The sequence below is a fragment of the Haliotis rubra genome, unplaced genomic scaffold (assembly GCF_003918875.1).
Source record: "Haliotis rubra isolate DU_JTF1 unplaced genomic scaffold, ASM391887v1 Scf646, whole genome shotgun sequence".
Lineage (NCBI taxonomy): Eukaryota > Metazoa > Mollusca > Gastropoda > Lepetellida > Haliotidae > Haliotis > Haliotis rubra.
This window is the reverse complement of record NW_025767353.1, coordinates 114453-138404: the sequence shown is the minus strand read 5'-3', so window position 1 is coordinate 138404 and position 23952 is coordinate 114453. Positions and strand designations below refer to the sequence as shown.

At 40.8% G+C, this 23952-nt stretch overlaps 1 protein-coding gene across 1 annotated transcript in view; it reads right to left on the bottom strand.

Annotated features, from left to right (window-relative positions):
* Nucleotides 1-10732: 10732 nt before the first annotated feature.
* LOC124256978 (A disintegrin and metalloproteinase with thrombospondin motifs 18-like) overlaps nt 10733-23952 on the bottom strand; it is a 31440-nt gene continuing 18220 nt past the window's right edge. The window contains exons 12-14 of the mRNA XM_046690936.1: nt 22579-22714; nt 18848-18967; nt 10733-10892 (exon numbers count right to left, since the gene is read on the bottom strand). Coding sequence (XP_046546892.1) covers nt 10845-10892; nt 18848-18967; nt 22579-22714 — 304 coding nt within the window. The 3' untranslated portion in view covers nt 10733-10844. The remainder of the gene's footprint in view (nt 10893-18847; nt 18968-22578; nt 22715-23952) is intronic.

Genomic DNA, 23952 nt, shown 5'->3' with positions numbered 1-23952 from the left:
TAACCTATCGGGCTTACGCGAAAGAAATGGCTTGCTACGCGCCTGTCATTATACCCTGTACACTCTCTGACTAGCCCTTCTTCCAAGCTTTATTACTGTTACTGTTTATATTACCATTATCATCATGCTCGGCTTCATCACTATTTGATGGTGATTCATAAGCTGTCTCCATGATAAAGCGAAATCGACTTTGACTTTAGCAGAGAATTCTCATAATTATGGAAACGTTTCTGTTGTTTTTTATTTACATCAATATTTGATACTTATGTAGTGGACGGTAAGATAATGAGCATCTTACACTATTGTCACAGTTGGTAAACTACGAATCTTTGCATCTTCTGTAAAACAGATTACTGCTAGCAGTAAATTCTCTTACATTTCTAGTTCAGGAAAGTTAATTTTCAAAACAGGTTTGTTTAGAACAAAATTAAATAATCAATGTAAAAATTTCCATATTTTGATCCTATAAATAATCATTGTATTAAAATAAAATGTCAATATTTCAGTCCTATTTGTATCCAACTGGATGCAGAAATATGTTTTATATTTTAATGGCTCTGGTGGGAGTATCCAATGGTAATACGAATCTTATGCTGAGAGTTTATAAACGAGAGTATGACACGGGGATAAATATAACAAAATAATGGCAGGTGGGGATTATGAATGAGAGGCTATGGAAGTTGGAAAATGTCATTGCCTTGAGGTTATTCAAATTCGCGACTCTGTCATAAGACACGCAGCCAAACAAACAAACACAAGTTCAAGAGCCATTGGCGTGTCAGCGTGGGAGTGTTTGTAAATCGGGATGTCTTGTCATACCATATTGGTCGCATCCGTTGTAAGATCGACAATACAGTTGTCTCTAGGAATATTTCACCGCCCTATAAGACGTCGGAAAATCTAAATTTGACAAACATTTAAATAATATTTGGCAGGATTTCAATGGGCCTAAAATACGTTAAAACATTTTCAATCTCAGAAGTTATGGTGGCCATGCATTGTAGAAGGAGAAGAGGGGGTCTTTCATAATGTTCATCTTATGGTAGATATCTCGTGTGAAATCGCACCGTTCTAAAATTATGTGAATAAACAGGTACAAACAGAGGGCGAGTTAAAGGGTCGTTTTTCAACACTATTTTACTTGTATAGCGACATGTCAGCTTTCACAATCGCAAAACATAATCTGGTAGAATCGGGATTCGAACCCATGACTATGTTTCCGGCCTGCCCAAGGGACGCAAGTTTGTGAATTACGGCGACTGAGCGATCCGTGCCCCTAAATGTATAATGAGGATTTGAACTGTTCGATGATAATAGACTCACACGACGGTGTTCTGATACTGAGGAGATAAACATCATGTGTTGGCCAATTTCCGGGTGTTATTGAGTATTTGAAGCACGGGAATTCATTTGGAACCGACGGCGTCAGCCGGAGGTTTCAAATGAAATATTCCCGCTTAATGGTTTGACTGCTGGTGACTGCTGGCAGAGATGTACAGAGAGGATAGGCCATGATGAATAGATACATGAATATACCTTGATGTTTTCATTGTGTCCAACGCTGAAAAGCTGTTGCATAACGTTTCTCCTTTGGGAAATGCTTTCTTTCAAATAAAATTTGTCTCTGTTCATCCAGAAAAATGGGTACACGCCAGAATGAAATAACTGATGTATAATTGATATAATTTGAGAAATGTTTTTCCTTTTTGGGAGACGCATTGTTCGAACTTTGCACATACACGGCGAAATATCCTCTATATACTTGAGAGCATTGAAACAGTGAAGTACTGGTGTTTGGAGACAGGGTAACAGATTCCATGCCGGTTGTGAATACCTTCAGGACCTGGCGTTGTATTGCATTTGAACTTCACGCAGTCAGTTGTTGATGAAACACACCAATGGCGACCATATCTTCATGTACATTGTTATTGTACTCTTCCGCCCATAATTCTTCGAGGTTGAAGTTGACTGATGTAGACCACAACTGGTCCAAACACTTTCACTTCCACTTTCTTTTCGTGTTTGTTGAAAGATTTCACTTTGCCTTCAAAGAATTAGAATTTAGAACTTTTCTTTCGTTGTCCTGTATATTGTTCATATAATGTTTTGTCATTGATTGCCCTGGGAACATTTCAAGTAAATTTCTATCCAGGGTACATCTGTCCTTGTTTCAGTTTGTTTACTTTGAAACCTGCTTTTGTGATGATGCCAGGACACGCCAACTGATTTGTGGTTTCGTCTATGGAAACTGTATAGAATTAATTCAGTGTTCGAGTAGGAGCTAACACCCAACGGCTGATGTCATCCAAACAGCAGTCCGCATCGAGAGTGACTGATCTAACTTGATTTTGTTTATCAAGTTGATTCTGTGGAAATGCTTCGTTTAGCTGGCCTCCTTTTCTCAGTCAAAGCCTTGAGTATATAATGACATAAACATCACACACAAAACGATTCTCAGGAAGAACAGGTGTCAAAAAGAAGAAAACTCAAAATCATCGAGGCCAACATCGAGGATATCATTTTGTAAGCCCAGATGTGGGTTTTCAGTGACAACCTCATCTTGTAATTAATGGAAGACTATTGTGAACGTTCAATCGTTATTTCGGGACTGCTCTTGCTGTTGTTACCAAGGGTGTTGACAGTTAGCTCACCTGGTTCACGACGCATAATCAAGTTTAGACATCAGAGCTGGTCACGAATATTCTACTTTTTGGGGTATTTGTGATTTACTCGTGGAATTTCTGGCTATCCTCTTGTTTTCCCACATTCGAGAAGTGTGGATTTCAGTTAGATTGTCCAAGATACTCTTAGACGGGTTCTGTGCCTCCCCTGGTGCAAGACCTACATGTGTATGTCCAGTGTGGCTGATTTGAATACCGGAGCTTTGAAGTGAAGAAATATATTCCTTCTGTTGACCAGTGATAGCCAGTTTCGGTGGATGATTGGTTCAGGAAAATAACCCTTCTCTATTTATGCCCACCATGGAAATGCGTATATTTACAGGATATCAGTATTATCATCATAATTACAGATAAAGGTTGGGTGGTCGAAGTAGTCAGGCCGATGAGGTTGACCATCAGCTCTGATATCCTTGCCCCAACGACACACAACCCAGAAAGCGACTGACTTCTCTAAGGATGCACTGACTAGTCGAACCCTACAAGAACTGTCCGGAGAATGTGGAGACTCCCCAACTCGGCAGCCGTCTGCATTACTCAGAGAGTCAGATGCCGGACACACTCCTGAGCTGCGCCAAGAGATTAGGAGGTACCAAACCAAGGGTATCTAGAACAACGGGGCGTCTGACGACAGTGTTCTTAGGATGCCAGACATTACAAAAGCGAGTTCCGCATCATGCTTTTCCCGAACCTTACCAATCACATCGCTGTCTAAAGGGACAGAAAATTTAAGAACCTAAATAAGTTCATCGGCTTTATCAAAACGGACAATTTTGGCGGGATTTTTTAGGCTGTATATAGGTCTATTCCAAAGAAGTATTACAGCATCATTTTCCATGACCCATGTTCCATGGGTGGACCTCGGAATCAGAGCCACAGGCATGAAGAAGACGGTAAACGAAACAACGAGTCATGCTATCGTGTCGTTTAAGATATGTTGTTTGAGCCAAACAAGGAAGGACATCCACTGGCAAGGCGTTGAACAGTTATCATTATTAATATTATTATTATTTCTTACTTTCTTGTAAACTCTATTTACGTGGCTCGCATCAGTGTTGACATTATCACACAGGTGATTGAGACGATATGTCAGACGAAGAAGCCAGATATAATGGCTATCACCTTTACAGTTTACGTACATTATTAACGGATGGACGTGAAACTGATTGTATTTATTAAGCCAATTAGTTGTCACTGATTTTAAACATGGGAACCCTTCCAAGTAGATCTGGCTGTTGGTCCACATAGCGTCATTATTAAGGCGTCAAAATAGATATTTGTAACTTCGGACAATACAACCCTTGATGATTCGGGTTAGAATTTATCTTCAGCAGTCTTTGTTTGTCGTAAGATGCTACGGGATCGGGTGGTCAGATTTGATTATTAGTTTGATGGATGTCATCCTATCCCGATTGAGTAGAACGATGCTCATGATGTCAATCACTGGATTGTCTGGTCCAGACTGTTGATGTTATTTTCATACACTGCTTACACTAACCTTTGCTCAGTGCGGCGTTAAACAATAAAACCCAAACCAGAACAAAAACAACCCCTACCATACATAACGAAGTAAATTTAAAATCAAAGCTGTGGAAATGCAACATTTCCTGTGGGATGTATTTTTTGTATGTTAGGAAAGACTGTAAAAAGATCATTATCTGGAGTTTTTGTTGTATCATATATACTACCTATGTTTACAAGTTTACACTCACTTAAAGCACTCACTATATGTTATGCATATATGTGTGGATACATTGAAGATGAGTTTCTCCACTAACTTTGGGGAACCAACTGCAAACTTTATGCAGATGAATTGCACGAGGATCATGCATTAAATTGCTAAAAAGCATGTGCAAATATCATGTACGTGAACAGCTGTGTTGTGGTGTAAAAGTTTGTTTTAAAAATTCGCCAATTTTCACTCAGTTTCATCATGTTTTGTAACCTGACAAATAATCTTTTCAACGTTACGAATTTGTTTACAATACATCAGTTCATGTGTAAACAGTACCTTTAAACAGTATGAAATATTTGTAAAATCTAGTTTAGAACAGTTGACTTAAGTAAGTGGCTACATTTACACTAGTGTGTCTAAACTTTTGATGGGGAGTATAGATACATTGTACTTTAACGACCGCCTATGATTAATATGTCTGTAATTAATCTCTCATGGTCCTTTCATTCTTTTTATTATGGTACGTCCTGTGAGGGAATGGTTTATGATAAAAGTCTGAGGTGTATTTCATGTAGATTTACCTCTGCAAGGGATTGGGTATGGTTTTCCACAGTCTTCACTAACGTTCTGTCATTAAGGCAAGGGACAACAAGAACAGTCAAACACACTTGAAGTTGAAGGGACCTACGAACGAACTTCGAGTTATTCGAGGTTCGACACAACCGCACAAAAGATTGATTAAGGAAACGTAACTACCTCGCTTTGACTTCCAGACAACCGAAGATCAATACTTTAATCCAATGTTAGAAATCGAACCAGAGTGAGTGAGTTTAGTTTTACGCCGCACTCAGCAATATTCCACCTATATGGCGGCGATCTGTAAATAATCAAGCCAGGACCAGACAATCCAGTGATCAACAGCACGAGCATCGGTCTGCGCAATTGGGAACCGATGACATGTGTCAACCAAGTCAGCGAGCCTGACCACCCGATCCCGTTAGTCGCCTCTTACGACAAGCATGGGTTACTGAAGATCAATTCTAACCCGGATCTTCACGGGTCGAATCGAACTAGAGTCTTCGACCACGCTCGAATGGTTAGGACACCAATTGACTTTCGACCTCATGCCACAGACGTTGGTCCGTTATGCAAAGGGAAATATATATTTTAAATATATTGCTGAATACGTGTGAATGGTAACGTTAATTTCTTGCTTCTATGTCCATGATACGTTGTTGGTTCAAGACCCGAAATCTCTCCAATGTTTGGTTTGTCCACACCAGATTCTTGCGTTCCGCTGAAGCCAAAATCTAAAACATTTTTTTCAATGTCAATGGTTTCACTCAATTCACTTGAATCTGACACACAGTAATTTGACATAAATACTGCCGCAAGTGACGTTACATGCCCGATCACCAATTCGCCCTGACATAGAAAAATGTAAATAAACTCTCAGGTTCTATTCTACTTAACACACATTTATTTGAAAAGAAAATATATTGACCGAATCAGCTCATTCACTCGTCGAGAATAATCAGTGAAAACAAAATAAACTGATAAAGTAAATGCAAGGAAGTTTTAAAATAGATGCTGTCCAAATATACCCTGCGTGGCACTCAGACTGTCCAGCAGTACCATTTGTCCCCAGCCACCTGTCCGATAACAACTGATGTTTTATAGATTACACAAGACCACTCAACGGTAGCAGTAATTGCATTTGTAGACGACCAGAGATTCGGTGATGCCAGCGTCACGTCATTAGATGAAAAGACTAATTTATTACACTTAGATTGCTGTGTCAATATCACAGAGTGTATATGCAATATTCATTCGTTTATACCGCATTTGTATTTAAATGTTTTCATCACCCCCCAAAAAACTATTTGCATTGCATCATTATTTTTAAAGTACAACAGGATGTGAATCAACGGACCAAAATAGTTCATGAACAGTTGATGCAAGAGCGGGCAAGACATTGGAAAAAAGCAAGGGACGTGTCAATGAAAGGAAGTATCGTGCAGGTTAATATGATAAGAGTAAACCCGTGGTTTACCCATTTGCAGTCACCGGATGTGTGATCCATTCATATATTTCTTTCTTTGAGATAACGAACTGATTGTGCTGATTTTTTTATACCAACCTCAATTCCGTCAAAACATTTCATTTTTTAGTTTTGTAAACCGACAAATTCCTGGAAAAATTCATTCCTTGAACTATGAGGCATTTGTTATTAAACGTTTTGTTTCCTTTGTTTGTTGTTTAACGCCAGACTCAGCAATATTCCAGCTATATGGTGGCGGTCTGTAAATAATCCAGTCTGGACCAGACCGACTAGCATAAGTTGCTGAAGACCAATTCTAACCCGAATCTTCACGGGTATGTTACTAAACGTAATGACCACGGGTGGGATTCTATGAAGGTCAGATCGTGCGAAATAGATTTTTAATGCCCCATCAACTTTGGATATCATTTTTCGTTTAGTTGATAAGATTAACGATGATCTGCATGACGATCGGAAACATTTTGATTGAGCACTGCGAGAACCAATTATCGTCTACATCGACAAACTGAATTACATCTAATAGCGCTTGAGCCATTTTGTGCCTGGAACAGATCAAAGTTGATTGTGGAGATGCCAAAATTGATGGGGTTTGTGGTTTGTCTTGCTATCGGTCACTCGTCCATCTGGTCCATACTAACAGCTGGTCATAGCACAGCTAGAATATTTCAGTCTGCGGCGTAAAACAACATTCGCTCACACATTGTCTTGTTTCAAGCTTATTCCTTTTGAGAACACCTGGTGTCATAATTGCCAGAAGATCAGGTTACGACTTGATCTTCAGTAACCCATGCGTGTCGTAAGAGGCGACTAACGGGATCGGGTGGTCAGGTTCGCCGACTTGGTTGACACATGTCATCGTACCCCAATTGCGTAGATCGATGCTCATGCTGTTGATCACTGGATTGTCTGGTCCAGACTCGATATAGCTGGAATATTGCTCAGTACGGCGTTAAACAAAAAAAATCAAGTGCCTTTTCATGTTATTTCGCTACAAGTTTGCTCTTTGACCCAGTAGAATCTCTGTCGGGAGATAACCTTGAATGGCTGCTCTCTTGCGTTGACATTCTATATTTTAAATGCAATTTCCCATCAACATCAATATACTTTGATTAAGGCATCCGAATCAAATACACCATTAACATATGCTATACAGCGTGGTAACTATATACCTTTAGTAGCCAGAGTGCGATATTTCCCTTGTGGCTATACCACTCTGTGACTGGAGACTCGCTTCGAGAAGGTAGAACCCGGTTGAGCGAGTGGCTGAGCTGAGTAAAGGTCAACAAACGTAAATCCCAAAATGCATTTGGATGCCCACAAAACTTATCATGGATACAAGCGTGGGAGGTTGACATTTTCGCACAGTGCTAATCACATAGGCATACATGCATATGATTCAGTAACGGTTTGACCATCTCTGCATGGAATCACAAAGGGACTCAAGAGTGGCTGGAAATGTCACCGGATCTCTGGAGGTAAATATATAACATCGACGCCAGAGAATACCAGTCTCAATTATTCGAGAAAGCAGATTAAAACTGGCGTAAGGGTTCAGATGTGTGAAAAGTATATGAACATATGACTGAAATTAGTGATGACACCAGGTGTTCGCTTAAAGAAGGACACCGTTATGACAAGCAGGATATGCATGGTCATTTATTAAGAAACGGCTTAAAGGAAGCGTCCTTTCGAATTGCTAAAAGGAACTTAATGATTAATTATTATAAAACTTGAGTAATTAATTAATAAATTCATTACTTTACCACAACAAACAATATTCCTGTATGCAAAGATACAATTAACAAACCTATTAAATATGCAGATTTATCAGGAAATACATAACTTCATTATATGATTTCCCTGATCAAATACTTTTCTAACCATTATTTCCAACCGCGGATACTCTGGTCGAATGGACATGGTCTCCAGCCCAATGGAGATGGCTTATCACACAGATGACATTTTAAACAACAATATTGGTATTTCCCATGTAGGAAGCGTGACTGTTCAATAGAGTTTTCAATTAACCTCAACTGGGGATATTGGGGATTAATTTCTCTGTGGAACCATCCGGTTATTGTCTCCCTCGTTTACGCTATTCAGAAGTCCATTATCCCTTGTAGCGACTTAAGAGCCATGCAAGTTTGTCCTGCTTGTACATGCCCACCTACCTAAACACAGCAAACTCACTAGAGAAAACGTTGGACTATAGAAGATTTGTCAATGAGCTGTGTGTTGCCTCACTGATGTTATGTTCATGTTAACAAACAGCTCGGCTTGAGTTAGTAGTTATATGTGGACGTTTGTGAGACCTTAATTCATCCGATCTGATGGACTGAAAAGTATTTTCTTTATACACATATGACAGCCATTTTTTGTATACATAGAATTTACATATTTATGATATAAAAATAGTATATAACATACAAATATAGAACGCCAGTGTATCAGAAACAAACGTGGGGTGTAAATGATAAATAGCTGTGAAAACACATACCAGAGTACAGTATACGAAAGAGAGGAAGACGATGGGTTATTATAGACAATATTGTGTTTGGCTTTGATTCATCTAATCTTACAATAGTCTAAAATTAATTTCATAAGCATATGAATGGTCGTTATGTGAACATTCCAACAATTATGTGAACAATTCCAGCCAGAATATCTTCTAGGAACCCATTCCTATGTTCATCGGTGGGGTAGCCTTGTGGTTAAGGCGTTCGCTCGTCACGCCGAAGACCCGGGTTCGATTCCCCACATGGGTACAATGTGTGAAGCCCATTTATGGTGTCCCCCGCCGTGATATTGCTGGAATATTGCTAAAAACGGCGTAAAACCATACTCAGTCAGTCAGTCCTAGCCTCCCCCGACCAACGCCCTACACACACCCAGAATATAAATCTGTCGGTGCCTTAAGAGCACATGAATTTATGTAATTATTGCATAAATATATGTTGTGATAAACACATTATTAACACAGATTGAGTTAGCAGATTAAGTTCGTGTAAATGCAGCTATGCGTTAATTTTTGGGAAATTTTTATATGACACGACTCGAATTTGATGACACTGTAGTCAGTATACGGTATATTTAAGAGAAACAGTGTAGATAAACAAAGAGACCCTTTTCATAAGTGAAAATATATGTTTTGATTTCAGCATTGAAAAAGAACACTGGAGGCGTTGTCAAAGACACCTCATAGCCTCCCCGATCAATGCCCACCCCCACGTGGTGCACCCCAACCCCCAGTATATACATTTCTTGGTACCTTGAAAGCTTAGGAATTTATGTAATTATTACACACAGAAATGTTGTTATGAACACATTATTAACACGAACAACCTCAAAAGCAATTTACTTTTCGTCTTCTGCCAAGTAACATTTATGCGTCATATCCGGCTGCACCCGTATGACACGACGTCCCCCCTATACCGTAAAACCTGCAAACGCCGGACGCGATCAGTTCCGGAAGGTTCTGACGGGGTTTACTCGCGACAGGTGTTATAGCGAGGCTAAAGAAATCAAAATATAATATCCTTTCTCAAAGTTTCACATTTGTAAGAGAACGGATAAACGGTTCCATTGGGATACAATACCTTCCACATTCAACGTTTCCATCTCTTAAGACTTTACTGGTTTAGCAATTGCATTTATTCAATAATTTACGGTATCTGTTAGGAGTGCTACATTCACCTGGAAACATGGATCACGGCTCGAGAAGTGTTAATCTTTTTGTATTGCATGCTAGGATACAATCGAAATGGAACTCGAGGAAGGCTATTGGTTATACAATAAGCTGTTTATCAGACTAAAATTCATTGAGGGCAATCATTAGAAACAAGCAGAATCTCCCCAATGAGAATAAATACTGGTACTGGATTACCCTTGTCAGTGAATACGGTACAGATTGCGAAATGTGCCTGACAAACGTTGAGAAACAATTATCAGCCACATAATAGTTATTATATTTATATTTGAGAACCTAATTACTAACGTGTTTTGAATCGGCTTCTGATGCAACAGCATCTGACGCATCAGAGGCGGTGGGGTAGCCTAGTCGTTAAAGCGTTCGCTCATCACGCCGAAGACCCGGGTTCGATTCCCCACAATGTACAATGTTTTGAAGCCCATTTCTGGTTTCCCCGCCATGATATTGGTGGAATATTGATGAATGCGGCGTAAAACCCAACTCACTCACTCGTACTAAATGGTATTCTCCCAACATTCAAAATTGGAACACAGCATTTTCACTTTTAAGCGACGTTTATTCAGCTAGTTTGTGTTGATTGAAACTAATATATTATTCAAAAGCCTGAATTATCAAAGCAAATTTATAAAACGTTTATTAGAAACTTACATTTCCAAACCACGATCGAAAATTCATACTTGTGATATTTGATATTCACCCTAGGTTGCATGTGAGATATCATCAAAGGGGCGCCCTCCGGTCATAGAGACACACTCCTTCAACACACCACTGAAACAGACAAAAGTTAGTGAGTGAATATTGGTAACTTGACATAATGTCCATAAACATAAGAAATCACAGCCCAAAGCAGAGTCGACCGCACTACCCTGACAACATCACGAGCATGTATTTATGAATCACCATCAAACAGTTATGACACCAGAATATCCATGTCCGACGATGGCAGCTATCACAAACACACGCAAAGGCTGGTCAATTGTTCGTACAGTACAAACATAAGATACAGATCAAAGTACGGAATACTATTGTCATTGATGCGCCGAAATACCCTCCAAATGTGTACCATAAAACGTCTTAGAAGTTTACTGGGGCCATCAATGCTTAACAATGAGCAAATATCGCATAACCATCTATGAAATCTTCAAGGATCGTGCACGACTGTACCTAATGATTTTGTGAACTGTACACATCATAGATTGGAACTGCCGAGATATTGCTCGACATAAGTAAACTTTGTCTGTTGGGTCAGACTGACTTGTGATTAGTCACTCTGAATCTTTATGCAAAGATCTGATATGAAGCAGACGCGCTTGTCTCGCTGGGTACTTGTTGTTCTTTTTCACGTGGATAAATCAATGGCAGGACATTGGCTGTAAGTACTTTCAGAGTTCTCAATGGCAGCCCCCACCCCCATCCCTAGATTATCAAAATAGTCGGTTCCTAAGTGTTATAGAATAAGATGTGCAGTATAAGATGATATGCAGGAATAACATCATGTGCAACGGTAACATGGTATGCAAGAATGGTCATGCGCAAGATTAAGATGGTATGCAAGAATGGTCATGCGCAAGATTAAGATGATGTGCAAGAATAAGATTATGTGCAAGAATAAGATGTATATAGCAATAAGATGATAAGTCACATCAAGGTTAAGGAGATGAATACGACGATATGCAAGCATAGACTTATCTGCATCAATAACATGATATGCAAGATTAAGACAATACGATGATATGCAAGCATAAGCGTATCTGCATCAATTACATGATATTCAAGTTAAAGACAATACGATGATATGCAAGCATAAGCGTATCTGCATCAATTACATGATATGCAAGATTAAGACAATACGATGATATGCAAGCATAAGCTTATCTGCATCAATAACATGATATGCAAGATAAAGACGATACGATGATATGCAAGCATAAGCATATCTGCATCAATTACATGATATTCAAGTTAAAGACGATACGATGATATGCAAGCATAAGCTTATCTGCATCAATAACATGATATGCAAGATAAAGACGATACGATGATATGCAAGCATAGACTTATCTGCATCAATAACATGATATGCAAGATAAAGACAATACGATGATATGCAAGCATAAGCGTATCTGCATCAATTACATGATATTCAAGTTAAAGACAATACGATGATATGCAAGCATAAGCGTATCTGCATCAATTACATGATATTCAAGTTAAAGACGATACGATGATATAAAGACAATACGATGATATGCAAGCATAAGCGTATCTGCATCAATTACATGATATTCAAGTTAAAGACAATACGATGATATGCAAGCATAAGCGTATCTGCATCAATTACATGATATTCAAGTTAAAGACGATACGATGATATGCAAGCATAAACTTATCTGCATCAATAACACGATATGCAAGAATAAAATAATATGAAAGTAGAGATCTAAGCAAATGCGAGTGACTGACTGACTGAGTTTGGTTTTACGCCGCTTTTAGCAATATTCCAGCAATATCAAGGCGGGGGACGCCAGAAATGGGCTTCGCTCATTGTACCCATGTGGGGATTCGAACCCGGGTCTTCGGCGTGACGAGCCAACGCTTTAACCACTAGACTACCCCGCCGCCCCTAAATGCGAGTGAACTAACGTGAGTGGATATGCTGAAATAAGACACTACGCAAATTTGTGCAAGTTGAATATAATATAAAAGGCATTTAAATAAAATAACTAAAAATGTTCAAGTGAGATGAGACATACATAGGTTTGAAGCTGCAGAATAAAATGAATTCAAACAGATTGAAGCACATTGAAGTCATCGTGTACCTGTATAATACTTTTCAAACAGCACTCAATAACCTTTAGGTATACAAAATTGCAATGCAACACTCCCAGCTCCAAAACAAATAAGGATTATTTTACACGCTCATATGAAATATAGTCAATTTCCTGCTGAAGATAGTGTCGGTATATTTCAGTCTGGAGCGTAATTTCTTTTTCGAACCTGCCGACCCTGAAATGATGCATGGGTAACTGCCATTTATACAGGGTGAGAGAGGTGAAATGAGATTTAGCGTCGCGTTGAATATTCTTTAACGTGCATGTGTATGTGCATGCTCGTCCGGACCTAGGGTGGTATTTTATAGCGCCAGAGAGCAGGGATACCGCGCCACAGTATACCGTGGATACCTTCCGCTGTACGGGCCGATGCCACATCCACTAGACATTTACACGTGGTCCATTCACACAACGGATCCATTTTTCCCTACGACATTTGCCTTATATATTATTGCACGGTGTAAATTGCTTCACGCTGTTGTAAGTGCTATTCAGAGGCGCATTGATGGCGCTAGATATTAGTAGGTGATCTCGCCAGACAGACATCAGTGTCACACTGCACCACACGGTTGTGAGGTGTTGAATATAAACTGACGTACCAAAGTAACTACACACCCGGTTAAAATATTTTCAAATATTTTCAAATCGTTTTGATTGTGACGTACAAGTCACAAACATTGTGTACGTATTACCAGACCACCTCATATATCCTTAACAGCGGTGTGCATGATTTGGTTGGTTGGTTTGTTGTTTAATGCCCCCGGGGCGGTGGGGTAGCCTAGTGGTTAAAGCGTTGGCTCGTCACGCCGAAGACCCGGGTTCGAATCCCCACATGGGTAAAATGTGTGAAGCCCATTTCTGGTGTCCCCCGCCGTGATGTTGCTGGAATATTGCTAAAAGCGGCGTAATACCAAACTCAGTCAGTCAGTCAGTCAGTTTAATGCCCGACTCAGCAATATTCGAGCTATATGGCCACGGTCTGTAAACGGTCGCCTCTTACAAGTCATAGGTTGCTGAAGACCAATTCTAACCCGGATCTTCACGTGTGCATTAGATGATAATTATGACAATCACGATTTTTTAAATAGCACGTGCAATATGAAAATATTACACAGTTGACTAAGATTGTCAGTCGTATACCTGTTAATGGCACACATCAAAATGTTGTCGTTTTGGCAATCAAATAATCCCAAACCTCCAGGTGTGTTCTTTTTCAATGCTAACATGAAAACATATATTTTCGTCTATTAAAAGGATCTGCTATTTTATATACTGTTTTCTCCTTAATATTCCGTATACTTACTACAATGTGATCAAATTCGAGTCGCGTTGTACATATACGACAAGGATTTCGGTATGACACAAGTGTTATCATGCATGATGGCAAGGTGTTAGGGCTTGACACAAGTGTCATTATACGTAATGACATGGGGTTTTGGCATGACACAAGTGTTATCATACATGATGGCAAGGAGTTTGGGCATGACACAAGTGTTATCATTCATAATGACAATGGTTTTCGGTATGATACAAGTGTTATCAGACATAATGCAAGGGTTTTTGGTATATCACAAGTATGATCACACATAATGGCAAGGGTTTTTGATATGACACAAGTGTGATCACACATAATGACAATGGTTTTCAGTATGATACAAGTGTTATCATACATCGGCACAATGTGTATTGAATGGCAGCCCTGGGGTGATTGGAGGGGTGATCCTTGTGCCAAAAAACCTTGGTCTGTTGATCTACTACAAATAGTTCAAATACAAAATAGATGTTGTCTTGAGGGTAAAATGTTGCACTTCACCAATAAGCTCTCTGTTCGACAATATCACATCGAAGGATTTTACCAGTGTGATAGATGTCTACTGCAGGGGATCCACGTTGGGCTTCCGTGCCCGACCCGTGAAGGTCCGGGTTAGAATTGATCTTCAGTAACCCATGCTTATCGTAAGAGGCGACTAACCGGATCGGGTCGTCAGGCTCGCTGACTGGGATGACACATGTTATGTCATCGTATCCCAATTGCGTAGATCGATGTTCAAGCTGTTGATTCCTGCATTGTCTGGTCCAGACTCGATTATTTACAGACCGCCGCCATATATCTGGAATATTGCTGAGTGCGGCGGAAAACTAAACTCACTCACTCACTCACTCACTTCCATGCCCGCTTATACTAAAATGTCGTCAAAATAGGTGAGTGAGTATGGTTTTACGCCGCTTTTAGCAATATTCCCGCAATATCACGGCGGGGGACACCAGAAATGGGCTTCACACATTGTACCCATGTGGGGAATCGGATCCGGGTCTTCGGCGTGACGAGCGGACGCTTTAACCACTAGGCTACACCACCGCCCCAAATGTCGTTAAAAGAGGCGTTATTCCGTCATACTGATGGACAGTGTCCAAGACGACCGTCCACACCTTATGATCATACCACATTATATTTCCTGTATGGAGCGTGTGCACGAAGGAGGTTCCAATTATCCCCATCCCCAACACAAGGAGACTTACAAAGAGGCAGCTTACAGCCCGCACGCCCATAGAACTAGTAAATGTACCTGCTATATTTATGGAGCATGTAATTTACCTAAAAAGTAGACCAGTGTACAGCTTGTTGAGAGTTGAGAGCATTTGCTCATTAGGAAGGGGAATTCTTCCTCTAAAAACCCAACCTAGGTACGAAGCCTCTGCTCTGGGACCTATAGGTCTATTTTTGTCGTTGGACAATCGATATGACCTTTAGCTCCTAATCCGCAATGCAAAGTGAGCATTTTTCAGTTCTCCTTCATTCCCATTAAGTGAGCAAGTGGTATTGGGTGCAACTGGATTCCCAAATTACCCAGTATACGGATGGTTTCCAGGTTTCAGGAAACGAAGTCATTTTTGTAGTGACAGTCAGTTTCAAGGAGTCGAAACTAATGTATCTTCGCGATCCGACCAGATTGATGGCCAAAAAATGCAGCAATGACGTAAAAGGGAACATGAGAAAATTATTTAAAACATTAAAAAAAAAATATGAACGACACAACGATTTCAATATTCAAACAGACATAGGAGTGAGTAAGTGAGTGAGTTTGGTTTTACGCTTCGTTTAGCAATATTCCAGCAATACCACGGCGGGGGACATCAGAAATGGGCTTCACACATTGTACCTATGTGGACAATCGAACCCGGGTCTTCGGCGTGACGAGCGGACGCTTTAACCATTAGGCTACCCTATATAGGAAATATACATAGGAATATGATTTATAAATGAAAAAGAGAATCCAACGCTTTTTTACTTCTCGAAGTCTGTTGTGTAATTATTCATTCCAGGGAGGATGCAGGATTTTGGAGAAGGTTGGGGCTCGGGGGAGTGTGCGCATAAATCATGAAGTCCAAAGGTTACGGGGAATTGCTCCTCAGGGAAAATTATTCGATGGTGAAGGTGAGAGGGGCAAATACTGATCTGTATGGTAGACCTGTCTGTGGAAGTCAATGTGACACCGTCAGCCAAATGAACCTTGAGTGTTTTAGAAAGTCCAAGAACATCGCGCTAAGATCAGATGTGTTGTGTTACAGTGCTAAACGACTGATAGTCTGCATCCTGGAATAGTCTGACTTGTGCCAACAACATATTGTATTCCGCCAGACTAACCTCAGAATATAACAGGCCAGAGTCCACTTTAAAGGGGAAGTTTTACACGAAATTAACCTTTTTCTTTAATAACAATAACAGCAAATTTAGAATTAATTAACATGCTTGAAAAATATACGGTTCCTTTTTCACACACTGGAAGTAGGACGTTCTAAGTACTCGTAGAAATATGAAGCCGTTATTAGTACGATCTAAAACAGACAAGAGTTACTCCCTTAGATTATGACGCAATTGGTTCCAGTTTGGCAGGATCCTTGCTTTGAACAACAGTATATTCTATAACCATTTGCTAATATGAACCAACACATCCAATTTTACAGATTATGACTTTCAAATGATGTTGGATGGAAACGACGAACAGGAGGTGGAAACAAGAGAAGTCCTTAATACTCAGAAGTACAATGTTCAGACAGTAGTTGATTTAATTACAAGGGTCTGTTATATTTCCGTCTCCTGGTTTACAGCAATGAAATATTTGCCTGCGAAAACCGATCTGTGTGATGTTGTAATAGAAAAAGAAGTCATTATGTTCTCGTTATTATCTTCGTGCAGGCGTGGTATATTCCATCACTGGATAGAGTGAGTGAGTGAGTGAGTGGCTTGGATTTAACGCCGCGTTGAGCAATATTGGAGACATATCACGAAGAGGGACACCAGAAATGGTCTTCACACATTGTGCCCATGTGGGGAATCGAACCTGGGTCTTCGGCGTGACGAGCGAACGCTTTAACCTCTAGGCTAAACCACCGTCCCCAATGGGTAGAGGATGAGCTGGGTTCAACGCCGTCGCTTGAACTTCATCAAAACCAAGTGAAACCCAGGAGATAAGGCATGGTGTTCGGGATCCGAGGTTCGAACACATGCAGCGGATCCAAGAGCAGTTCAGACATTTATAATACTGTTGCAACATTTGAGACTATTTTGCCGACCGTGTTCTCATCAGTGAATGAAAACAACAACAGAACAGCAATGATAGATATACATTTTAAAATACGATAAATGACGATGATGATGATGATTATGATGATAATAATGATGCTTCAAATCCTCACTATTAACAGTAAGAGGCGACCAACGGGATAGGGTGGTCAGGCTCGCTGACTTGGTTGACACATGTCATTGTATCATTGATGCTCATGCTGTTGATCACTGGATTGTCTGGTCCAGACTCGATTATTTACAGACGGCCACCATATACATGTGGGCGTAAAATAAAACTCACTCACTCACTATTAGGCATGCGCCAAGCGTTACATTATTCACCCTTCGACGAACAGTATGCAAAGGTTGTTTTTTTCATTCTCCGCTCCTTGGGAAGTATACAACCCAAGCTGCCCGTAAGGCGTTAGAAGGTTAGCAGTCAAATTACTCATCCAACCGAAAGCTACGAGACAAACTAGGAAACATGAAAAGAAAATAACAAGTAAATGGCGATTAAGAAGCCAATGGAAGACTGGAGGAACAGACAAACCATGACCAACATAACTGAAGAATTGAATGCAACAATGTAAAGACTAACAGATTAATAATTGATACGCGAAATGCATAATGGATGTCATTGAAAGACAACACATTACAAACTATGACAGAAGCTATGGGAATTTATGTTAAGTTATTCTAGCGGACAAATACAGTATCTTTCCTCGAGATTCCTTTGAGAAACCAGGGACGGATAATCCGTACATGTTCGCTGATGTAGGCCTGATTGGTTTGTTTGTTGATCACTTGATTGTCAGGGCCCCTATCCACAAAACGTTCTTGGCGCTACGACATTCGTAAGCCAGTGATAAACTATAGAGTTACGATAGGTCGTAACGTTACGTACGCTCTGTGGGCCGGGACGCTGGCTAGCTATTCTCGAAACGTTCGTAGTCCTACGAACTTCTTAAGCCCATTCTTTACACACATTGGCCAAAGGGACCGTTTCTGGTTTGTATCCAGGGTCGGTTTCCAATGGCAGGAGTACTGCTTTTGCGTTGACGGGCTGTAAATACTCATATTTTAGGCAAATTGTGTGAATGGCGGGTGTTACCTAGAGGGCAGGACATGCTTACCCTTGTTCTAAACACCTGGTGTCCTCCCTGAACTGCGGGTGGTGGGATAGTTTAATGGTTAAAGCGTTCGTTCGTCTTGCCGAAGATCCCTGTTCAATTTCCCAACTGTGTGAAGCCCATTTTCCCCTTCCGTAATGTTGCTGGAATATGGGTAAACGCGTTGTCACTCACTCACTCAATTTCTGTTTGTACCTTGTTCGGGCCACATGATGTTCCAAGAGCCGCCGCTGACTTGGTAGAGCACACGTTGCTCAGTAAAGGGTCCCAGCACCACATCTTGTGGCATATGTCCCCCAGTGTTGTGCCCGTACTCTAGAGGGAAATAAAAGAATTCACTGGGTCGTAATATGTTCTATACATCGTTTGCTGCAACCGAGTGACTGAATGAGATCATTATGTCAACTTGATGTGAAAGGAAAGCCTGATATGGTGCTGGTCTTACCACTTATGTTTACCACTTTGGCGAAGCCCGTGATCACGTATGAGGTGTGGAATCCAAAGGAGGAACGGAATCACTGTGACTCAGGGGTTCATAGGGCTGATAATATTTTTGCGAAGCCTTTACGACCCCAAGGATCCAACCGGACAGAAATCAGTCCCATATAATGGTCCACACTGCTGTGAGACATTGGACATATGTAGAAGGGCAGTGATGGAACTAAATGTTAGTTTGTGATCTCACCAGACAGATGTTGGTCCACACTTCTGTGAGATATTGTACATATGGAGATGCGCAGTGATAGAACTAGCTATCGGTTTGTAATCTCACAAGGCAGAAATCAGTCCCACATATTGGTCCACACTGCTGTGATATATTGTACATGTATATTCATAGAAACGAATAAGGGAACACATGAAAGTACAAGTGTTTCTTTATTTATTTCCAGAATTTCACTCACAGTGGAATACACTTGTACTTTCATGTGTTCCCTTATTCGTTTCCATGAGTATATGTAGAGGGGCAGTGATGGCACTAGCTATCAGTTTGTAATCTCACCAGGCAGAAATCAGTCCCACATTTTAGTCCACACTTCTGTGAGATATTGTACATATTTAGAGGCACTAGATGTTGGTTTGTAATCTCACCATACAGAAATCAGTCCCATATACTGGTCGACACTATTGTGAGATATTGTACATATGTAGAGGGGCAGTGATGGCACTAGCTATCAGTTTGTAATCTCACCAGGCAGAAATCAGTCCCACATTTTAGTCCACACTTCTGTGAGATATTGTACATATTTAGAGGCACTAGATGTTGGTTTGTAATCTCACCATACAGAAATCAGTCCCATATACTGGTCGACACTATTGTGAGATATTGTACATATGTAGAGGGGGCAGTGATGGCACTAGCTATCAGTTTGTAATCTCACCAGGCAGAAATCAGTCCCACATTTTAGTCCACACTTCTGTGAGATATTGTACATATTTAGAGGCACTAGATGTTGGTTTGTAATCTCACCATACAGAAATCAGTCCCATATACTTGGTCGACACTATTGTGAGATATTGTACATATGTAGAGGGGCAGTGATGGCACTAGCTATCAGTTTGTAATCTCACCAGGCAGAAATCAGTCCCACATTTTAGTCCACACTTCTGTGAGATATTGTACATATTTAGAGGCACTAGATGTTGGTTTGTAATCTCACCATACAGAAATCAGTCCCATATACTGGTCGACACTATTGTGAGATATTGTACATATGTAGAGGGGTAGTGATGGCACTAGCTATCAGTTTGTAATCTCACCAGGCAGAAATCAGTCCCACATTTTAGTCCACACTTCTGTGAGATATTGTACATATTTAGAGGCACTAGATGTTGGTTTGTAATCTCACCATACAGAAATCAGTCCCATATACTGGTCGACACTATTGTGAAATATTGTACATATGTAGAGGGGCAGTGATGGCACTAGCTATCAGTTTGTAATCTCACCAGGCAGAAATCAGTCCCACATTTTAGTCCACACTTCTGTGAGATATTGTACATATTTAGAGGCACTAGATGTTGGTTTGTAATCTCACCATACAGAAATCAGTCCCATATACTGGTCGACACTATTGTGAGATATTGTACATATGTAGAGGGGCAGTGAAGGCACTAGCTATCAGGTTTGTAATCTCACCAGGCAGAAATCAGTCCCACATTTTAGTCCACACTTCTGTGAGATATTGTACATATTTAGAGGCACTAGATGTTGGTTTGTAATCTCACCATACAGAAATCAGTCCCATATACTGGTCGACACTATTGTGAGATATTGTACATATGTAGAGGGGCAGTGATGGCACTAGCTATCAGTTTGTAATCTCACCAGGCAGAAATCAGTCCCACATTTTAGTCCACACTTCTGTGAGATATTGTACATATGTAGAGGCGCTAGATGTTGGTTTTTAATCTCACCATACAGAAATCAGTCCCATATATTGGTCGACACTATTGTGAGATATTGTACATATGTAGAGGGGCAGTGAAGGCACTAGCTATCAGTTTGTAATCTCACCAGGCAGAAATCAGTCCCACATTTTAGTCCACACTTCTGTGAGATATTGTACATACGTAGAGGCGCTAGATGTTGGTTTGTAATCTCACCAGACAGAAATCAGTCCCATATATTGGTCGACACTATTGTGAGATATTGTACATATGTAGAGGGGCAGTGATGGCACTAGCTATCAGTTTGTAATCTCACCAGGCAGAAATCAGTCCCACATTTTAGTCCACACTTCTGTGAGATATTGTACATACGTAGAGGTGCTAGATGTTGGTTTGTAATCTCACCAGACAGAAATCAGTCCCATATACTGGTCGACACTATTGTGAGATATTGTACATATGTAGAGGGGCAGTGAAGGCACTAGCTATCAGTTTGTAATCTCACCAGGCAGAAATCAGTCCCACATTTTAGTCCACACTTCTGTGAGATATTGTACATACGTAGAGGCGCTAGATGTTGGTTTGTAATCTCACCAGACAGAAATCAGTCCCATATATTGGTCGACACTATTGTGAGATATTGTACATATGTAGAGGGGCAGTGATGGCACTAGCTATCAGTTTGTAATCTCACCAGGCAGAAATCAGTCCCACATTTTAGTCCACACTTCTGTGAGATATTGTACATACGTAGAGGTGCTAGATGTTGGTTTGTAATCTCACCAGACAGAAATCAGTCCCATATACTGGTCGACACTATTGTGAGATATTGTTCATATGTAGAGGGGCAGTGATGGCACTAGCTATCAGTATGTAATCTCACCAGGCAGAAATCAGTCCCACATTTTAGTCCACACTTCTGTGAGATATTGTACATACGTAGAGGTGCTAGATGTTGGTTTGTAATCTCACCAGACAGAAATCAGTCCCATATACTGGTCGACACTATTGTGAGATATTGTTCATATGTAGAGGGGCAGTGATGGCACTAGCTATCAGTTTGTAATCTCACCAGGCAGAAATCAGTCCCACATTTTAGTCCACACTTCTGTGAGATATTGTACATACGTAGAGGTGCTAGATGTTGGTTTGTAATCTCACCAGACAGAAATCAGTCCCATATACTGGTCGACACTATTGTGAGATATTGTACATATGTAGAGGGGCAGTGAAGGCACTAGCTATCAGTTTGTAATCTCACCAGGCAGAAATCAGTCCCACATTTTAGTCCACACTTCTGTGAGATATTGTACATACGTAGAGGTGCTAGATGTTGGTTTGTAATCTCACCAGACAGAAATCAGTCCCATATACTGGTCGACACTATTGTGAGATATTGTTCATATGTAGAGGGGCTAGATGTTGGTTTGTAATCTCACCACACAGAAATCAGTCCCATATATTGGTCGACACTATTGTGAGATATTGTACATACGTAAAAGGGCAGTGATGGCACTAATGTTAGTTTGTAATCTCACCAGACAGAAATCAGTCCCATATATTGCTTCACACTGCTGCGACACGTTGTACACCTGGCCTGGCATCGTGGCCGACACAGATTCATACAGGTGATTCACCGGCGCCTTGTTGTAAACGCAGTAGGCTGATTGTTTTCTGTAAAACGAACGCGGTCTTTGTTAGATGTCCGAATTGATGCCGTCCACAGACGAGACAACATTGTGCAATGTGACAATCAATGAGACAGGGTCGGACAGCTCGAGTTGTGTAAATGATGGACGTTAGAGGTGTTGTGTTGCTGTACGTAGTGGAAGAAGTTGACGGCGTGGTAGGCGTAGTAGGGAGTATTGTATTGGTAGTTGTTGTGGGGACGTAGTAGTATGAGGTGAGGTGAGGTGAGGTGAGGTGAGGTGAGGTGAAATTGGGTTTAACGTCGTGCTTCAGAATATTTCGCTCATATGACGACGTGCATGCGTGTGTATGTGTATGTGCGGCTGCTTGTACTAGCCCAGACTGTAGCTGGTTTTATAGTGCTAGCTCACTGAGATACCATGCTGCAGTGAAGCATGAATACCCCACTCAGACACATTATACAGTGACTCCGAGCCGACCAGTCCTTGTTGTGCCAATTAATGTCGAGCGCCAGGCAGGGACCAACAAGTAACATATTTTAACGTCTTTTGGTATGACGCGATCGGGGATCGAACCCGCGATCTTCCGCTCTCCGGACGGACGCTCTAACCACTACACCATGGAGGCGGTCAGTAGTATGAGTTGTGGCGGGATATGTCGTGTAGTTGATGTGACTTGTAGGGCGGGTTGTGTTAGAGGAAGTGGTAGGAGAGGGTGGTTTGTTGGGGGGATTGGTTGGTTTGTTGTTTAACGCCGCACTCAGCAATGTTCCAGTTATATTGCGGCTGTCTTACGGCAAGCATGGGTTTTTTGTTGGAGGAAGTGATAGGAGAGGGTGGTTTGTTGGAGGTAGTGGTACGATGTGTTGTTGGAAGAAGTGACAGAAGAAGTTGCGTTGTAGGAGGAAGTGGTAGAATAAGTTGTGGTTGGAGGAAGTGGTAGTAGAGGTTGTGGTTAGAGGAAGTGGTAGTAGAGGTTGTAGTTAGAGGAAATGGTAGTAGAGGTTGTGGTTGGAGGAAGTGGTGGGAAGTGTTGTTTGAAAAAGTGACAGCAGAAGTTGTGTCGTAGGAGGAAGTGTTAGCAGAGGTTGTGTCGTAGGAGGAAGTGTTAGCAGAAGTTGTGTCGTAGGAGGAAGTGTTAGCAGAGGTTGTGTTGTAGTAAAATAGTAATAAAAAAAAATTAAACACAAAAATGTTGTGTTCTAGTACGTGGCAGGAGAGATTATTTGTCTGTATGTTTTGTGTGTTCTTTAACGCCGCACT